An 18,758-nucleotide genomic window follows, 5' to 3' on the forward strand; every position below is an offset into this window, starting at 1 on the left:
CGTCTGGACTGTTTTCTCGTTTATCTCTGACAGCAATGGCAATGGGCTATTTGTAGCACCTTGTCAATGATTTTAGTTCAGTTCATAAATGTCCACAAATAATTCCTGAACCTTAAAGCCTTAAAACAGGCAATCTCCACTTTTGAGTTGTAGCTGTAGTGAGAATTGTTAGCAGAAGTCAGAATTGTCTTCTGAAGAAACATCACTTAAATTCAAAGAACACTTGGTCTACATAATATATTTAAATTTTTTTTTTTATTGTAGGGCTGTTTAAGTTATCCGTCTAATATTCCGCTAATTCTGAGTGAGCTGTCGATAAATAAGAACAACACTAAGTATCGATATCGATAACCGCGTTTTTTCAAAGCATCAAACTTGACTGGCAGAAATTAGAAAGTTTACTTAAGGGGAATATTTTTTAAAAAAAAAGACTACACTAGCTAGCCCCAAAAAGAAACCATTGGAACTAGGTGAAAAAGAGCTGTTGCACCTGCTACGTATAAAATATCTTTTAAATTAAGCGTATTATCTATGGTAGTATAATTGTACCAAAAAAAATATCTATGGTAGTAAATATTTTAAATATTTGACTTTTTGGCGGGAACGCGAGAAGTGAAGTTGTGTGATTTATTTATTTTGTCTATTTAGTGTTTCTTAAGGTTTAAATGCGTAATAGCGGTGGTTTATTAACTATTTAGTATCTGATAAGTGCACATATGTGGAAAAATAAAATAAAGCTGCTGGACGTAACTTCTCGGGATCTTACAAAAAGTCCACTGAAAAAGTATCAGTAAATCACCACCATTTTACTGAGATTATATTTCATCCCATATCATCTCATCTCACTACATTTAATTTCATCCCAGTTGATTAATGTCTCAAATTAATCATCTTCATTTCATTTCACTCCATGTTATAATTTTTCATAAAAGAATATAAATTAAAATAAGACATGACCTAAAGGTCTTCGTTACCACGTCATAAAATCCCTTAAAAAAGATGATTTCCAATAATTTCCATGTTTAGGGATAAGTGTCTGAATGAGAGTAATTTTTGTAATTAAAAATGGGTCGTAAAATACCTGCCAAAAAACATCGAGGAGTGAAAGATCCCTTAGTGCAACAGGCCCGGCGGGAACAAAGGTTATTATAAAATGTATATTTTAACCTAAAATTATTAGGTACGTTTGCACACAAAATAAAATTAAATTTAAAAAAAATTCACAGCTTAAAATCTAAAATTAACGCACCACCGAAAGATCCTGATGACCAGCCCGTGCCACGATCTCTAACTAGGCTTTTTTCTTTTCAAGAAAACCGTGAAGTTGGAAAACGAAACAAGAAAAATAAAGTCAAGAGACTCGATCAAAATGCAGGTAGCAACTGATCTATGATTTTATATTCACATAAAAATACAAATCATGTTGAGCCATGAAATTAAATGTGATTTGTAAAATTATATTGAATTATCTGGTAATATCCTGTAAAAACATTTTAGTGAGCTCATGAAGCTCAACCTTGGAGACTTCCTAACATTTCCTTAGCAAAAGCAGTGCTACGTTGAATGTACCACTGGATCGGAACCATGACCTACTGAGAAGATCTGGCATAAAACTCAGTATGTTGATTCTGTCACAATTCCAATATTACATAGTAGTACAAGTTTTGAAACCTTTACCTTAATACTGGAACGCATGATTGCTCCAAGCCAAAATAGACAGCATTATGGTACACATAAAGGGTTCTGGGACATGTCATTTGTTTAACATAAAAAAATTGGGATTACTTAAATAGCTGAACATACTGTTTCTGGTTTGGTAACAGGTTATTAGTAGCAATAGCTTTGGACACCAGAATCAGTAACATTCTCAAGAGCCAGGACATAATATTAAAATTTATTATTAGAATTCTCTGACTTCAGAAATTATTGCTAAAATCTTGCAAAAAAAATAAAGTTTTTTTTTTTGAGAATATTAATTTTTTTCTGAAAATACTAAAAACAAACCATAAGTTAACATTTTGGTATCTCCAGCCATTTGTTTTAATTATAGAACACAGGAGTAGAAACAAAAGTTCAGTTGGACGCAACCCCATAACATGTATGAAGAAGTTACCAGGAGAGAGTGGACGGGACTTCTCACTGAGGATCAACAGTGCATTGAAAGCTTTACACAACCCAGTTGAAAATCTAGACTATCCTGTAAGTATATGGATTGTATAGAGTATAAGATGATTTGTGTTGAGTGAATATTTTTAACATTAATAACAACTAATTTGTGTAATCTGGTAACTGGAATCTACTTTAATGTTGTTTGACTTCCTTAAGTATGTAATATCTGTTATGAATAAACATAAAGAAAAATTTTAAGAATACTTTTAAGAACTTAAGTAATGTGTTAAAACTTTCAAACAAAACATCAAATTACTTAAAGTAATGTTAGTTTGAATTTGATCTTACAAATATATATGATAATATGGTAATATGCGCATTGACCAATAGAAAATCTTTATGAAATAATAATAAAACGTGATTTTGGACATGACTCTTTATATGTAGGGACCGTCGCTTTATTTAATCTTCTGAATTTAATTATTTAATACCCAAAAAACTATATTATGTGCCAATTTTGTTGTAGGTTACTTTCAGTAATACATTTTCACATTATAATACACATTTAAATAATAGAAATATTTTTCTTTAACAGGAAGACATAGATACAGAAGATACAAAAGGGGAGAGGATGGCGGCACAGAGGGAACGCAGGGCACGTAAACGTAAAAAGGCAAAGAAAGGGCAAGAAGACTCGGAACCACAACTAAACCGGAACCAAAGGCTAGCACAGAAGAAAAAAGAAAAAAAGATGAAAGCATTAGATGTAAGAATATTCAAATTGTATTTTTTTTTCTGTGACAGATGAACAAGCTCATTGCCTATCTAGTGTTTATGTGGTATTAAAGGGGGTGCAGAGTTCGCAGTCTTAGTTCTCATTAAAGAAAAAGGTAGTTATGAAAATTGTAACAAAAGCTATAGTTGTTTTTAAATATTGTAACTAACTAAGGATGAACCTGTAAACTCATATATAAGATGTCTTGATAAAATAGAAAAAAGACGTGTGGCACTCGGAGACTGCCGCGGTAAAGGTATTGCATAGCATTTTTTATCAACTTATGCGATTATAAATCGACAATAATAATTTAATGTTAAAACAACAATAAAATAAGATCCAGCAAGAAACTCAGTGGGCTAACTTTCAATGAATCTGCTACATTGTGAGTATTCCATTTTGACCGCGCACTCACTAGAGGGCGCTACATGGGATAGAGACACGGCTTTGGATGCTAGTTCTAACTCTCATTCGCCCAGAATCAACGGTTTAGCTAGTTTATTTTTAATGCCACTCCAATCACTGAATGAGTAGTAGGATTAGTAATAAAATTCATCGACTAAGCGATAGAAAATGGCACGCCCAACGCATTGTAATGTGATATAATTTTCTATTTTACAATGCGTTTGTCGCCGATAGATGTCGCTTGACGCAAAAGCTGAATCGCGCTATCGTTGTGTTACCCATGAAATTATATCACATATTTTGATAGTACATAAATTGTGTTTAGACTTCTTACTTTAAACACTACACAAGTGCAACGTGTGAATGTGTTGAAGGCGAGCCACATAGTAGGTGTAGTGAGGGTGCAAGGTTTTTTTCGTTACGGAATTACACGATTCCGCTCTTAAGCCGCGCTCAAGGCCCGCGATAAAATCTGTGCAATAGCTTAAAAGGACCAAAGGTCAAGAACCAATTTTGATATTAATTTGTTGAATTTTCAGGCGGCGAGCGAGAAGTGCGAGGTGGTGTACGAGCACGTGCCGTTCGGCGAGCTCGCCCACGCGCCGCCCGCGCTGCGCCGCCACGGGAGGCTCGGCCCCGCACCCAATGTATGGAACTGTTTCTAGAACTACTACTGTGCATCATGCTACTATTGTGCTCCATGCTCACAGAGAGTATGCCGGCTGTACACTGGTTGTTTCCAGGCGGGCGGGCGCGCGCTGCTGCTGAGCGGGCTGCTGGCGGGCGCTGCGCGGCGCGAGGCCGTGGCCGCCTACAGGACGCTGAAGGCCTCCAGGCCCAGGGACAATAAACTAGTGCTCTGATGATGTTCTTGTTATTTATTTCCGTAACGTTTCCGGTCGGAATCGGTCCACTCGCGCGCCCGTTGTGGTCTGTTCATGACGCTAATGAGTAAAACGCCCCGGATAATAAAAAAATCTTAGTTTTTCCCTCTACTTTTCGACCTGCCTGTTTTAGCATTAAGAAAACACCTTATTTACTATTAACCTTACTTACTATTTTACTACATTACTAACCTTACATACTACACCTTACTTACTATTACTTACTATTAACTAACTATTTAAATTAAGTAAATATTAGTTAAAATATAATTAGTATTCAATAGTAGTTAAAGTATTAAACTGATTACAAGTTATATGTAGTTTGCATTTTGCGTCGTACTTTGTAGTATTCAGTCGTTTCGTGCTTTTTTATGATTAATTGATTACTGGTGGCCCGGAGGGCTTTCCAGTTTCACCAGACAGGTGGGCGAGCAAAGGTTCAGCCAGGAGGGGAAGGAATTTGCAAACAGCTGCCCGAGCGTCTCCGAAGGATACCTAACAACTCAATACTAATTGCTTAGCGAATGAATCTACTACCGGGTCGGAATCTCAGCGGGCTGATGCATGGGTCAGGTTGCACGTCGACCTCTTTGTCGAGTTCGACGAGTACGGTTACCGGAGTCCCTGAGCCTGCTCCTAGTGTTGGAGCTGAAGGCGTCTAATGCAAAAGTGATTGGATCTGATTGTAAGGACGTGTCTAGGGCGTCGACGGTGACTAGCTCCTGCGTGATCAGGATTCGGGGAGTAGTCAGTGGCGGCAACGATAAGGCGATTAAGATCATGACGCACAGGCTTATCGAAGTACCGTTCCGACGCTGATTTCATGTATTTCCGGATTGATTCCCAAGTCGTCGTGTAGGTCAACGTTCCTCACGAACCACGGAGCTCCGACGGCTAACCTGCAAATCGTTTCGTACTCTGTGGTGGTCGTCTGTGTTGTGGTGAAATTTTAGTAACCTTTAGTAAAAAGAAACAAGCCCTTTGTTTGAATTAGACGAGTCTCGGGTTTGTTGCTCGCCCGTGCTGCCTAGCGAAGGAGAAGGTATAACAGGCTTATCGGCTAGTGCCGGATACTTGCCCTTCCGCCGAGCCGGGGTGTCCGACGAAGTTGATGATGAGCTAATTATTTTGGACGCCTTGAACCAACGACCTTCTTCACTAAATTGCTGTCGTTGAATTTCTTCTCTAGCAAAGATTGATTATGAGAATTATTTTAACACATGAGGCCTATAAAATGAAAGGCAGCTAAATCCAAGTCTGTCAAATATTCAGGTAAACTACAAAAATCGGCCCTAAACACGTCATTACGGATCCTCCCGATCCATCGAAGTACTGCTCTTGATAGGGCCAGTGTTAGCAACACTCCCGGTTCGAGAAGCTGAAATAACTTTGTTCGGATAGCTACAATATTCTTTATTTTAAAGCAGATTTATAAAGAATGAGAATATTAATAATAATCTGAATTTTAAATGATAACACTTTGTTTATTAGTACTTAGTACAGAGTAAAAATGACATTTTTGAACTAAAGGACAATGCCCATTTTGTATGGGCGTTTGGGCCCCTAAAAGAAGTTGTCCTGTCATGATGGTTTTAACTTAATTTGATAGACAAAGAAATATCGTTTCATATTCAGAAAACGATTTTTATATTCTCACCTAGGTTTCAGAGAAATCTGTTTTTTTCTGCAGCTAAAATTAAGTTGCTAGAAATAAGCCCTTACGTACGTTTTATTATTATTATATCCTCATAATAATAATAAAATGAAATGAAAATCCGGAAGCCGGCAACGATATTGTTGTTGTTGTTTTTAAATTCACCAATAAGCAGGCAAAGAGCGTAGCCTACACAGCCTAGTCTGTCGAAGGTATATATTTTTTATGTCAATAAAAAGCCGGTGTATCTCTTTTTCTTGCTTTTTGGGAGTTTTGACGTCAACTCGACGAATACCACATTGACTGAGCATGAGTTTACGCAGACCTTTTATACACAATATTACAAATACAAATAATACAAATTACACAATAAACTATTAAAAAACATTAAAATAAAAATTCAAGTGACGCTTCACTCGGGTTGCTGCCAAAATTCTCTGATCATATATAATAAGAATAGAGTAATGGTAGGCCATTGATATTTTTACTAATGGAATCATTAATATCTAAAAATAATTCATGATTTTAAGTAATAATTATTATTACAATATATAAATATTGAATTGAACAAAAATAAACTAAGAAACCTTTGAATTATAAGCATTAGCTTTTTTTTATTTATTTGTTGTTCAAGTCACAAACAACTCTTTCGTTTGACAGCATATAGGTTTGCTATAAGGCTGTATGGGCTAAGCCCTTTGCCTATTGGCGAATTTAAAAACTATGGCATGGATAGTTTTGGGATGTTATCAATGTAATTTATTTTTTTGGAAAACAATGCCAGGTGGTAGAAATGTTGATACATAAACTAAACAACGTGAAAAAATAAGGCATAGTTTTTCAAGTACAAATAGTTTAGACATAAAGTTGGCCCACTTCCTAGTCTAGTCAACAAGTTCAAAAACGTGTTAAATAGACATAAAGCTCCTAAAAATATGTACGATAGCTCATTGGATGCGGAATGATGTCTACAAAAATGTTTTTTAAGGGCTTATTAGCACATAAAAAATTGCGATTGTTATAAACAAAATAAGATTAAAAAAAAAAGGAATTTGGTTTTTCCTTAATAACTTCTAAAATAATGATATTTAAGGAATTTTGAAAAAAGATCCTGAAAGAGGAGAAAATTTCCAATAAAAAAGTCCCAACTCCCGGAATTCTATCTCTATTATTTATAAAAAAAAATTAACGCTGAAAATAGCGCTCCGCGAGGTCGCTACGGCATAGGCGCGCCGTCTAAAAAGCCGGTATATCACCTAAAATATTTTTTTTATAGTATTAAATAACAATTTAAAAATTTGAATAAATTATGGTGTAATCTAAACACTTGAACGAAAAAAACCTCGGTGAAAAAAATATTTTATATCGATTTTTCAAAAATTTACACCATTGTTAATTAACTAACTTTTTTCCAATCTCTGTTTTTATAAATTACGGTATAAAAGTTACAATAATTCATCTATAAATTTTTCCCTTCGTGGAGCTCTTATCATTTAAGTACTTAATAAAGATAAGCAAAAAAATTTTTTTAATCTTTATTATTTTGATAATTATAATTTTTTTTTATTAACAAAAAATTTAATTTCTAAAAAATGTTATGAAAAATAGTTTTTTTCCGTAATATCTTAATATTGCTGTTTTTGCATCTACCATAGGTATTAATTAACATTTAAAAAAAAAAATTACGCTATTTGTTAAGAAATTGTTTATAAACAAATACACCATTTTGGGACTTTTTAAAAAAAAAATTTTACCGTCTTATTGTATAGGTGAAATAAAGATTAAAAAAAAAAAAAATTCTTAAATAAATGTTTTAATTGTTTAAAATCGTTTTTTTCATATTTCAATTGTTTAAGAAATTATTTTTTTCTTAAAAATCATCATTGACTCTTTTCAGCGGATTAACAAAGAAATACATTTTTTTATAAATAATTTCATTGTTTATTAACTTAACAATTTGTTATAAAAAATTAATATTAATAAATCCTTTATAAAAATGACCTGAGTGTCCTTTACCGTATCTCTTATAGTTTAAAAGTTATAACAAGCTTGACAAATTATGTAACGGCTGTAATTTCATTATCATATAATATCTAAAAATGCTGTAAAAAATACAAAATTTTTTTTTCTATATTTTGTTATGTATGGTTGTTTTTGTAATTTTTTGTAGTTTTCGAAAAAAAATATAACGATTAATATTAATTTTTTATAACAAATTGTTAAGTTAATAAACAATGAAATTATTTATAAAAAAATGTATTTCTTTGTTAATCCGCTGAAAAGAGTCAATGATGATTTTTAAGAAAAAAATAATTTCTTAAACAATTGAAATATGAAAAAAACGATTTTAAACAATTAAAACATTTATTTAAGAAATTTTTTTTTTTTAAAAAATCTTTATTTCACCTATACAATAAGACGGTAAATTTTTTTTTAAAAAAGTCCCAATATAGTGTATTTGTTTATAAACAATTTCTCAACAAATAGCGTAATTTTTTTTTTTTAAATGTTTATTAATACCTATGGTAGATGCAAAAACAGCAATATTAAGATATTACGGAAAAAAACTATTTTTCATAACATTTTTTAGAAATTAAATTTTTTGTTAATTAAAAAAAATTATAATTATCAAAATAGTAAAGATTAAAAAAATTTTTTTGCTTATCTTTATTAAGTACTTAAATGATAAGAGCTCCACGAAGGGAAAAATTTATAGATGAATTATTGTAACTTTTATACCGTAATTTATAAAAACAGAGATTGGAAAAAAGTTAGTTAATTAACAATGGTGTAAATTTTTGAAAAATCGATATAAAATATTTTTTTCACCGAGGTTTTTTTCGTTCAAGTGTTTAGATTACACCATAATTTATTCAAATTTTTAAATTGTTATTTAATACTATAAAAAAAATATTTTAGGTGATATACCGGCTTTTTAGACGGCGCGCCTATGCCGTAGCGACCTCGCGGAGCGCTATTTTCAGCGTTAATTATTTTTATAAATAATAGTGATAGAATTCCGGGAGTTGGGCCTTTTTTATTGGAAATTTCCTCCTCTTTCAGGATCTTTTTTCAAAATTCCTTAAATATCATTATTTTAGAAATTATTAAGGAAAAACCAAATTCCTTTTTTTTTAAATCTTATTTTGTTTATAACAATCGCAATTTTTTATGTGCTAATAAGCCCTTAAAAAACATTTTTGTAGACATCATTCCACATCCAATGAGCTATCGTACATATTTTTAGGAGCTTTATGTCTATTTAACACGTTTTTGAACTTGTTGACTAGACTATCTGGGCATTGTCCTTTGTTAGAGATTTTGCTGCATTTGTTATAACATGAAAACACTAAATCGTGTTCAACTAACTAAACAAGATAGCGCCATTGTAATCCATTTTACGACATTAAGGCGTTTAGCTGCCTTTGATTTTATAGGCCTCACATAATCATCATGTTGGAAATGACGAATCTTTGCTTTTTTGAATTTACTTTAATCTAGTTTAATTATACTATCGTACTAACTATAAATTAGTTAAAACAATATTTAATTTTTCTAAATTGTAACTGCTTGAAGAGATAATATATTTTTTAACTTTTATTATTTTTTCAAGCCTTGTTTAATAGACACTTTTTGAGAATCGTAAGCGGTGTTCATGTTGGTAAGACCCTGGTTTAGCACCTAGGCAATGCCCAAACGAAAACTTACCCCTAAGAAGTAATGGTCACTGTTTGGTGGCCCTAGTCTTAATACCGTCCGTATTATTAACCACAGCATCTTGCCAGATAGCATCGGCACTACTGCGTGCGTGTGCTGTAAGGAACGGGATATAATGATGGAGAAGCTCGTGAATCCCCGACCAGCCTTGGTTAATTACCTGTCCCCACTGCTCCTACACGACAACGCTGGACCTCATACTGACGTATACCTCATACCTCCCGTATTACTGACTTCTTCAAAAAGGCTATTGAAAAATTACCACCGCGCTGGTAAAGATGCAGCAATACGATGGGTGCACATCATGTTTTTGTCCTGATATCTTCGTCCATAATGTCAGAGACGAAAACTTTTTTTTTTTTGTGCTGGTAGCCTAAGAGGCCGTTCTAGCTACGCCCGGACGGGTAGGTGAGCTCACGGGCTCAACCTGAGAGAATTTGCTAACATTACACTTGCATAAGTCATGAGAGAACGTATGCGATTTGAGTGTCACCTTGTTATGAAGGGACAGATTACTTCGCTTGCGGATCATGGGGCGAAAGCTTCAGTTCCGTACGCTATTACGATGCGAAATACCCAACACCTTCGTCATCTGCTTTTTCCCCTCTGCCAAGGTAATGGAGTTTAAGCTGATTGTTACTATTAGAAGTATTAGATACTCCTGTCATAGTCGCATAGCAACAGCTCGCAAATACTCTCAATATCAATGTTCTGTTTGAAGATGGAACTGCTAATGAACGCATCGTGCGATTTTGGTTTAAACGCTTTCGCGATGGAAACTTTGATTTGAAGAATGACCCACGTGGAAGACCGCCTACACATGTGAATAACAATGAATTTAAAGAGATGGTGGAAGCCGATCCGAGCCCAACTACCCAGGAATTAGCGACATGGCTTAACGTTACCTTACGAACAATATTGACTCATTTGCGTCAAATCAATAAAAAAAAAAAAGACTGATCTGCAGAAAGAAACGCGTGTTGAAACTTATGTGGCCGGGTTGAATCGATATAGAAATGAATATTTGAATCGATATAGAAATGAATATTGGATCGAATTGTGACATGTGATGAAATGTGCGTTCTTTACCGTAAGCGAAAAATGCAATGACTGACCCCAGGTCCAACGCCGCAACAGTGTCCTAAAGCAAAGCTTTAGAAGGAACTGAAACTGGCGTCCTGGTCTAGAGACGGGAGCGGCGCCCGCAAGAGATCGAATCAAATAAATAAATAAATCTGTTTTAGAGTGCTCCTCCTCAAAAGGAAAAAAAAATGAACTCTCAGCAGCCCTGTAATGTAAGGATAAGTAATTTCGGAGTCATTTGGAAGGCAAAGTCAAGTTGGCGTCCAAAATGCTGGGAGTCCTCAACAGAGCGAGGCGGTACTTCACGCCTGGATAAAGACTTTTGCTTTATAAAGCACAATTCGGGCCTCGCGTGGAGTACAGCGCCCATCTCTGGGCCAGGGCTCCCAAATACCAGCTTCTTCCATTTGACTCCATACAGAAGAGTGCAGTTCGGATTGTCGATAATCCCATTCTCACGGATCGCTTGGAGCCTCTGGTCTGCGGAGGGACCTCGGTTCCCTCTGTATTTTGTATGTTCCATGGGGAGTGCTCTGAGGAATTGTTCGAGATGATACCGTCATCTCGTTTTTACCATCGCACCGCCCGCCACCGGAGTAGAGTTCATCCATACTACCTGGGGCCACTGCGGTCATCCACAGTGCGTTTCTAGAGGTCTTTTTTGCCACGTACCATCCGGCTATGGAATGAGCTCCCCTCGATGGTGTTTCTTCAAACACATGTCCTTCTTCAAACGAGGCTTATGGAGAGTATTAAGCGGTAGGCAGCGGCTTGACTCTGCCCCTGTCATTGCTGAAGTCCATGGGCGACGGTAACCACCCACCATCAGGTGGGCCGTGTGCTCGTCTGCCTACAAGGGCAATAAAAAATACTTTTGAATACACTGTGTTGGCTTGTAAATAATTGTGCTTACCATTTGCTATTACTTGTGTAAGCACATTAGTTCCGCGCGATCTGTATAGCTATTCGTTACGAGCCTCTCTTTATTTACATACATAATATAAAGAAGTGGTCCTCGACCGCTGCGCGGCGTCACGAATCACGCTCGTGCAGCCGCAGCTCTGTGCGGCCGAGTGCTGGCCGGGGCGGCGACGGCGGCGGCGGCGGATGGCAATATTAAAAACGACGTCTCTCACGTTTACTTATGTAAGTCTTGTAATTTATTCCAATTTTGGCGCGGGGATGGGCGTTGCTTCTTATACCGAGTGTACATATTACTGAGTGAATCTACGCAATTGTGCTGTTGAAGTGCCCCAAGTAAATAACACGAGTGTGGGTTCTGTACTATATTTGGCGCAATAAGAACCCTCTGGTTCCGGGGGATTTGGGCCGGGATAAACATTATTGGGTTTAAATAATTTTATTATATACATAACATACATACATTAGGTATTCTCAATGACAAGTAAGTGCGCATTTCAAGTGAGGACTTCTTGCACAGTGGTTACCAACGTGTATTGACGCTGACAATGCCAGGGACCACACTTCGTCACAAAAAGAACATGTCATAAACCTTGAAGAATACCTAGGAGGGAAGCTCCAGAGTCTCGTAGGTGGCGACAAAAGTAAATCTTTGGATAGGGACTATATGCGAGGTGAGATTATACGTTTTGGGATCTGTCCTCTTTTTCCTACTACTGCGATGGACGAATTTGGGATAGACCGGTATCTTATTAATTGAAAAAGTGGATGGCGCCATGGTGTCAGTGTAGATATTAGTTTGGTTCATTTTATAAAACCAGTAACAAAAAAGTGTCTCAGGCGGCGTTGCTGTGCGCAGTGAAGAAGCCGCACGGCGTGGAACCGCGTCGATGTTCGTGCATCGACATACTAGTTTAATTTTAGTCAAAATCTAGTTTCCTTTTTGGACTTTAGACTTTAATCTAAACTGAATTGGGTAATATAATTTGCATCCCAAATAAATGCATTTTAAAACAGCACGTAATCTATACTAATATTATAAAGAGGAAAGATTTGTTTGTTTGTTTGTTTCGAATAGGCTCCGAAACTACTGGACCGATTTGAAAAAATCTTTTTCCATTAGAAGCCGACATTGTCCCTGATGAACATAGGCTACTTTTTTTTATTTATTATTTTTTTTTTTTTTTATTTCATGTGTGTTTTAATGTTTCCGGAGCGAAGCGAGGGCGGGTCGCTAGTTAACATCATAAATTAACAGTTCGGAAAAGTGATTCTGATAAGATAGAACAAAGGTGTCAGTAGTTGACCTAGATTTTCCCGCAGATAATGAAGGCTAATTAGATGAAGCATCCGATTGTTCACGACCGACGCTCAGTTAGCACTTGATGGATTAGGCTGAGATCACAATACTGGGACAATTTTGTAACACGAGCCTACAAACTGTTCTGTGTTGTTAATGACGTCACAGTCGGGGTCCCGCCGCGCCGCGGCGCCGGCTCCGCCTCCGGTGCGGCTTCAGAACTCTGTAAAGGCACGGCCACTAAACATTGTTATTTGTTTATTTGTGTATTTCTTCATTGTAAGTATTTAACAAGATAACGGCCAGGTGGCATATTTCGTCCGGTGTGTCACGTCTTTACCAAGTTGGTTGCAATTAGCTTCCTGTTGTGATTCACTTAGAGTCGTTGCGCTGTTCATTGTTTGCTATAGATAGATGATTCATGAAATTGTTACTATTGTAATGTGCAAGTTGCCGTAGCTTGAAGGACAGAAGGGCCGCTGTAATCGAGTTGGACGACGCTATTCTACCGGTGTTCAAATCCTGCAGGTAAGAGCCGCCTGTGCTCGACAGACCTCGTTCCTCGACTCTGTGGACGATTTTTCTTTTGTAGCTTCCTATATCACCATAACAGTAGTAGTAGTAAAAATGACTGTTGTAATCTTGCGTTGTCAGTTTGCCACACACGCGATCGTAACATCCGCCGGAAGGCAAGAGAACGCACGTCGAGAGGTCGCCCTAGCGCCAGTAACATCGTAGAATAGTCACTGGTTAGATTGCAGTTCCATATTGGAGCCCCGTAAACTGCGCCACCTCCACGTAGAGGCGACGAGCCTCGTCTCCGCCTCCGTCGTAAAAGAAGCCAACCCGAAGAGCGGGTCGTCGCCATGAGCCAGGACTGCACATTTATATCTAAGCCGAGATCTCAAACGATCGTTCAATTTGTGGCCGAGGGAGTTGACTTGCATTGTGACCCGACGAACAGACCGTGGTCGGCAGGCGGCGCTCTTCGCACCCATCAATCAACAGAGCCAGAGATTTAACTATCGCAACCTCGAGGACCAACGAGTCCAACGAGTCGAGTCGGACGAGTCCTGCCCTGACGTCATTACAACTTTGAGCTTTCATTAAAGCGCAGTGGTCTGTTCGCATATTCTAATTAAAGACAATAATTGTTACCTATTTTAGTATTTCATTTATTTTTACGAAATTGGTACGCGATGCTATTTCCTGATTGTTAATTTCGTCTTATTGATAATAAAACACTTGTTGGAAGGTATGAACCGATATTAAAGCCAGTTGGAAGACACTTGGAAAGTATCAGCAGAAGCAGTTTGGAGGATGGAGCAGCCGTTGTACTATAAAAACTGAGACCTCTTAGAACCTCTTTTGAAGTCGTTGTGGCCTAAAGGATAAGACGTCCGGTGCATTCGTACCTAGGCGGCACTGAAAATTTCAGGATTTAACGAAGTGATACAACATTACTATTTAAAAATGTATTTATTGCTTTCCGAAGTATTCTCCGCGAAATTTTACACATTTTTCCATACGATGGAACCAATCATTGAAGCAACCATTCCATTCGGAAGTTGGGGTCTCCAAAATGGCCGTTTTGTAGGCGTCCACAGCTTCTTCAGGTGATGAAAATCTCTGTCCACGCAATTTATTCTTTATTTTAGGGAAGGTATAGAAATCATTAGGGCTTAGGTCGGGGCTGTACGGCGGATGGTCTAATAATTCTATGTTTTCTTGCTCTAAAAACTCTTTTGTTCTGTGCGCGGTGTGAGAACTCGCATTGTCGTGATGGAGGATGATGCGGCGGTTGCAGTTAGTTCTCTTTACGGAGTTCAGAAACGACCTGTGGCAAACAAATGCTAGCATACCATTCTGCATTAACCGTTCTTTGTCCCTCAAGAGGAATAGTCGTAACATGGCCGGTTTTGGAGACAAACGTGGCCACCATTTTTTTTGCAACACTCGGTGAACGAACAATTTTTGTTGGCTTTAACTCATTTTCGAACACCCAAACTCGTGACTGGTTTTTTGTTTCGGGTTCGTACGCGTATATCCAGGATTCTTTTTTTTTTTTTTTTTTTTTTATTGCTTAGATGGGTAGACGAGCTCACAGCCCACCTGGTGTTAAGTGGTTACTGGAGCCCATAGACATCCACAACGTAAATGCGCCACCCACCTTGAGATATAAGTTCTAAGGTCTCAGTATAGTTACAACGGCTGTCCCACCCTTCAAACCGAAACGCATTACTGCTTCACGGCAGAAATAGGCAGGGTGGTGGTACCTATCCGCTCGGACTCACAAGAGGTCCTACCACCAGTAATTACGCAAATTATAATTTTGCGGGTTTCATTTTTATTACACGATGTTATTCCTTCACCGTGGAAGTCAATCGTGAACATTTGTTGAGTACGTATTTCATTAGAAAAATTGGTACCCGCCTGCGGGATTCGAACATCGGTGCATCGCTCAACACGAATGCACCGGACGTCTTATCCGTTAGGCCACGACGACTTCATAGGCCACGACGACGACGACATTCATCACCTGATACAATGTTGTATACAGCATTTGAGGATCCTGCGTGGAATCTTTTGAGAGTTCTGACGCACTAAGTAACGCGAGCCGCTTTTTGCTCTTCACAGAGCGAATGCGGTATCCATCGGGAAAACAACTTTTTTACACCTAATTGTTCATGCAAGATTATTTGTATTTGACTCATGCCAATGTCTAAAGTTGCCTGAATTTCGCGGTATGTCACATGTCGATCTTCCTCAATCAGCTTACGCACAGCATCAACGTTTTCTTGGGTGACTGCAGTTTTTGGACGACCTTGACGGGGATCATCACTGAGCTTGACACGTCCACGTTGAAACTCAGCAAACCAGCGATAAATTGTGGTTTTGGATGGGGCTTCATCACCAAATGCAGAAATCATCCGGTCAACACACTGTTTATGTGTTAAACCACTTCGAAAGTCATAATAAATCATCGCTCTTGAATTTTCTCGAGTCAATTCCATTTTCTCAACGACTAAACAAGTTTGACAAAACCTCGTGACAAGACCGAGAATCTTTTTTTAAATAAATAAATGGTATTCGATTTTTAAAACCAAGGAGTTTTCAATTAAAAAGATTTTAATATGACAGGAACAGTGGAAATATTCCATTCCCGATACTTTTAGTGCAGCCCTCGTATGTAGCGATGCACCGGTGTTCGAATTCCGCAGGCGGGTACCAATTTTTCTAATGAAATACGTACTCAACAAATGTTCGCGATTGACTTCCACGGTGAAGGAATAACATCGTGTAATAAAAATCAAACCCGCAAAATTATAATTTGCGTAATCACTGGTGGTAGGACCTCTTGGGAGTCCGCACGGGTAGGTACCACCACCCCGCCTATTTTCCGCCGTGAAGCAGTAATGCGTTTCGGTTCGAGGGGTGGGGTAGCCGTTGTAACTATACTGAGACCTTAGAACTTATATTTCGAGGTGGGTGGCGCATTTACGTTGTAGATGTCTATGGGCCCCAGTAACCACTTAACGCCAGGTGGGCTGTGAGCTCGTCCATCCATCTAAGCAATAAAACGTGTAGAAGTCTGTGGGTTCTGTTAACCATTTAACACAAAGTGAGCCGCGAGTTTGATCACCCAGCTGATCAATTTTATTTAAAACAACCAACAAGAATCACAATGCACTCGAAAGTAAGCCGTGCTTCGATCCATCGATCTATTAAAGAACAATGCCCAAAAGTGGGCCAACTTTATGTCAAAACTATTTGTACTTGAAAAATTGTCTTATTTTTTTACGTTTTTTGGTTTATGTATCAACATTTCTTTCGCCCTGGCATTGTTTTACAAAAAAATAAATTACTTATTTGATAACATCCCAAAACTTAGTGCCATAGTTTTTAAATTCGCCAATAGGCAAAGGGCTTAGTCCATACAGCCTTATAGTAAACCTATATGCTGCCAAACGAAAGAGTTGTCTGTGACTTGAACAACAAATAAAAAAAAATAGCTAATGGTTATAATTCATAGACTTTTTAGTTTATTTTTGTGCAATTCAATATTTATATATTGTAATAATAATTATTACTTAAAACCATGAATTATTTAATATTTTTAGATATTAATGATTCCATTAGTAAAAATATCAATGGCCTACCATTACTCTATTCTTATTATATATGATCAGAGAATTTTGGCAGCAACCCGAGTGAAGCGTCACTTGAATTTTTATTTTAATGTTTTTTAATAGTTTATTGTGTAATTTGTATTATTTGTATTTGTAATATTGTGTATAAAAGGTCTGCGTAAACTCATGCTCAGTCAATGTGGTATTCGTCGAGTTGACGTCAAAACTCCCAAAAAGCAAGAAAAAGAGATACACCGGCTTTTTATTGACATAAAAAATATATACCTTCGACAGACTAGGCTGTATAGGCTACGCTCTTTGCCTGCTTATTGGTGAATTTAAAAACAACAACAACAATATCGTTGCCGGCTTCCGGATTTTCATTTCATTTTATTATTATTATGAGGATATAATAATAATAAAATGTACGTAAGGGCTTATTTCTAGCAACATTAACCACAATTAACTTATTTAATACTGTAAATAATGATGAAAGCGATTATTGATTTCGAAAAAAACAATTAACAACTTAATTTTAGCTGCAGAAAAAAACAGATTTCTCCTAAACCTGGGTGATAATATAAAAATTGTTTTCTGAATATGAAACGATATTTCTTTGTCTATCAAAATAAGTTAAAACCATCATGACGCGAGAACTTTTTTTAGGGGCCCAAACGCCCATAGAAAATGGGCATTGTCCTTTTAGCAATTATCTAACAGATGGAACCCTATCGTCTAACAACGTTATGCAAAGTTATAAACCTTATGTAACCGTTGTGAACCCGCACCGGCCAGTGCCATCATGCTGCACAAAGAGATTCGAGACGCGCTAGACCAGTGCAGGGGAGCTATCGACCTCACGTGTCATGGTGGATGGAGGCGTTCTTCTCTGGGACGCAAATTAGTCGTAAGCTTTCCACCCAACAGTAAAATAAAGCTGATTGCACATAATAATGACTTTATAAACAAAATTAGGCCGCCCGGCCGTCTCCGCTTTTATTGGAGGTTTAAAATTCATCAACATGAACACGTGCGCTACACTTATCGGGTAATATCAAAAGTGCTCGCTCGCTGATAATGCATGTACGAGTCTATATGGCAATGATTAGACGAGGAACACGTGTCCCTGTCAGGCGACAAGTAATCATTCTGCTCTTAGAATGATCGATCGACCGCTGTCTGTGAGTTGTCGCGAACTGTGACACGTGACATCGGTACTACGGCACAGATTCAATCATGTTACTTCACTCTGTACTGATACTCTGTCATATTTCTGCCAAAATCGTTAATACGTTCAGAATAGTGTTCTAGTGAATATTGTGTGCGTAAGTAGGCAGCCGGCGGCTATACGGCTCTCCACCGGCTCCACGTACCGCTTAGATTAATATATTAGGCTACTCGTGACAGGGAAGATCGAGGGAAAGAGACCGCGCAGGCGCAGCCCGAATTGGTTTAGTCAAATCCGTACCACACTAGAAACCCCATTCCACGAAGCCCTTCACGCTGCCAATGATCGGAAACGCTGGAATGAACAAAAAATAAAATCCTGTCTAAACCTGATGGTCACGACCCTCAGCAGTGAGGGAAAGTCGCGAGGAGGAGAAGAGAGACCAATACAGATCATAGTAATCATCCAGATGTAGGTGGGGAGTAGTTGAAAGTTCGAAGTCGGTAGGGTCGTGTGGCGGCCGGGACATTCTCGTTAGGCCAGTCCGACGATTTCTCTATAGAACAACATTTTATAGTTAAAATGTTGTTGTGTAGTTAAGCTGCTGTAGTC

At 37.6% G+C, this 18,758-nt stretch overlaps 1 protein-coding gene across 1 annotated transcript; it reads left to right on the forward strand.

Annotated features, from left to right (window-relative positions):
• Positions 1-588: 588 nt before the first annotated feature.
• On the forward strand, positions 589-4,487 carry LOC101746288 (uncharacterized). The gene is made up of 6 exons (XM_004926359.3): positions 589-1,142; positions 1,227-1,375; positions 2,051-2,199; positions 2,705-2,875; positions 3,829-3,936; positions 4,033-4,487. The coding sequence occupies exons 1-6, from the start codon at positions 1,066-1,068 to the stop codon at positions 4,150-4,152; spliced, it is 774 nt and encodes a 257-aa protein (XP_004926416.1). The 5' UTR covers positions 589-1,065; the 3' UTR covers positions 4,153-4,487.
• The last annotated feature ends 14,271 nt before the right edge of the window (positions 4,488-18,758 follow it).

Source organism: Bombyx mori, chromosome 17, assembly GCF_030269925.1.
Source record: "Bombyx mori chromosome 17, ASM3026992v2".
Taxonomy (NCBI): Eukaryota; Metazoa; Arthropoda; class Insecta; order Lepidoptera; family Bombycidae; genus Bombyx; species Bombyx mori.

Bases quoted from the DNA above. Each gene is read 5' to 3' on its own strand.
- LOC101746288 (XM_004926359.3), top strand. From the start codon at position 1,066: ATGGGTCGTAAAATACCTGCCAAAAAACATCGAGGAGTGAAAGATCCC. The intron at 1,143-1,226 runs GTTATTATAAAA...AAAAATTCACAG, and splicing joins CAGGCCCGGCGGGAACAAAG to CTTAAAATCTAAAATTAACG. The intron at 3,937-4,032 runs GTATGGAACTGT...GGTTGTTTCCAG, and splicing joins GGCTCGGCCCCGCACCCAAT to GCGGGCGGGCGCGCGCTGCT.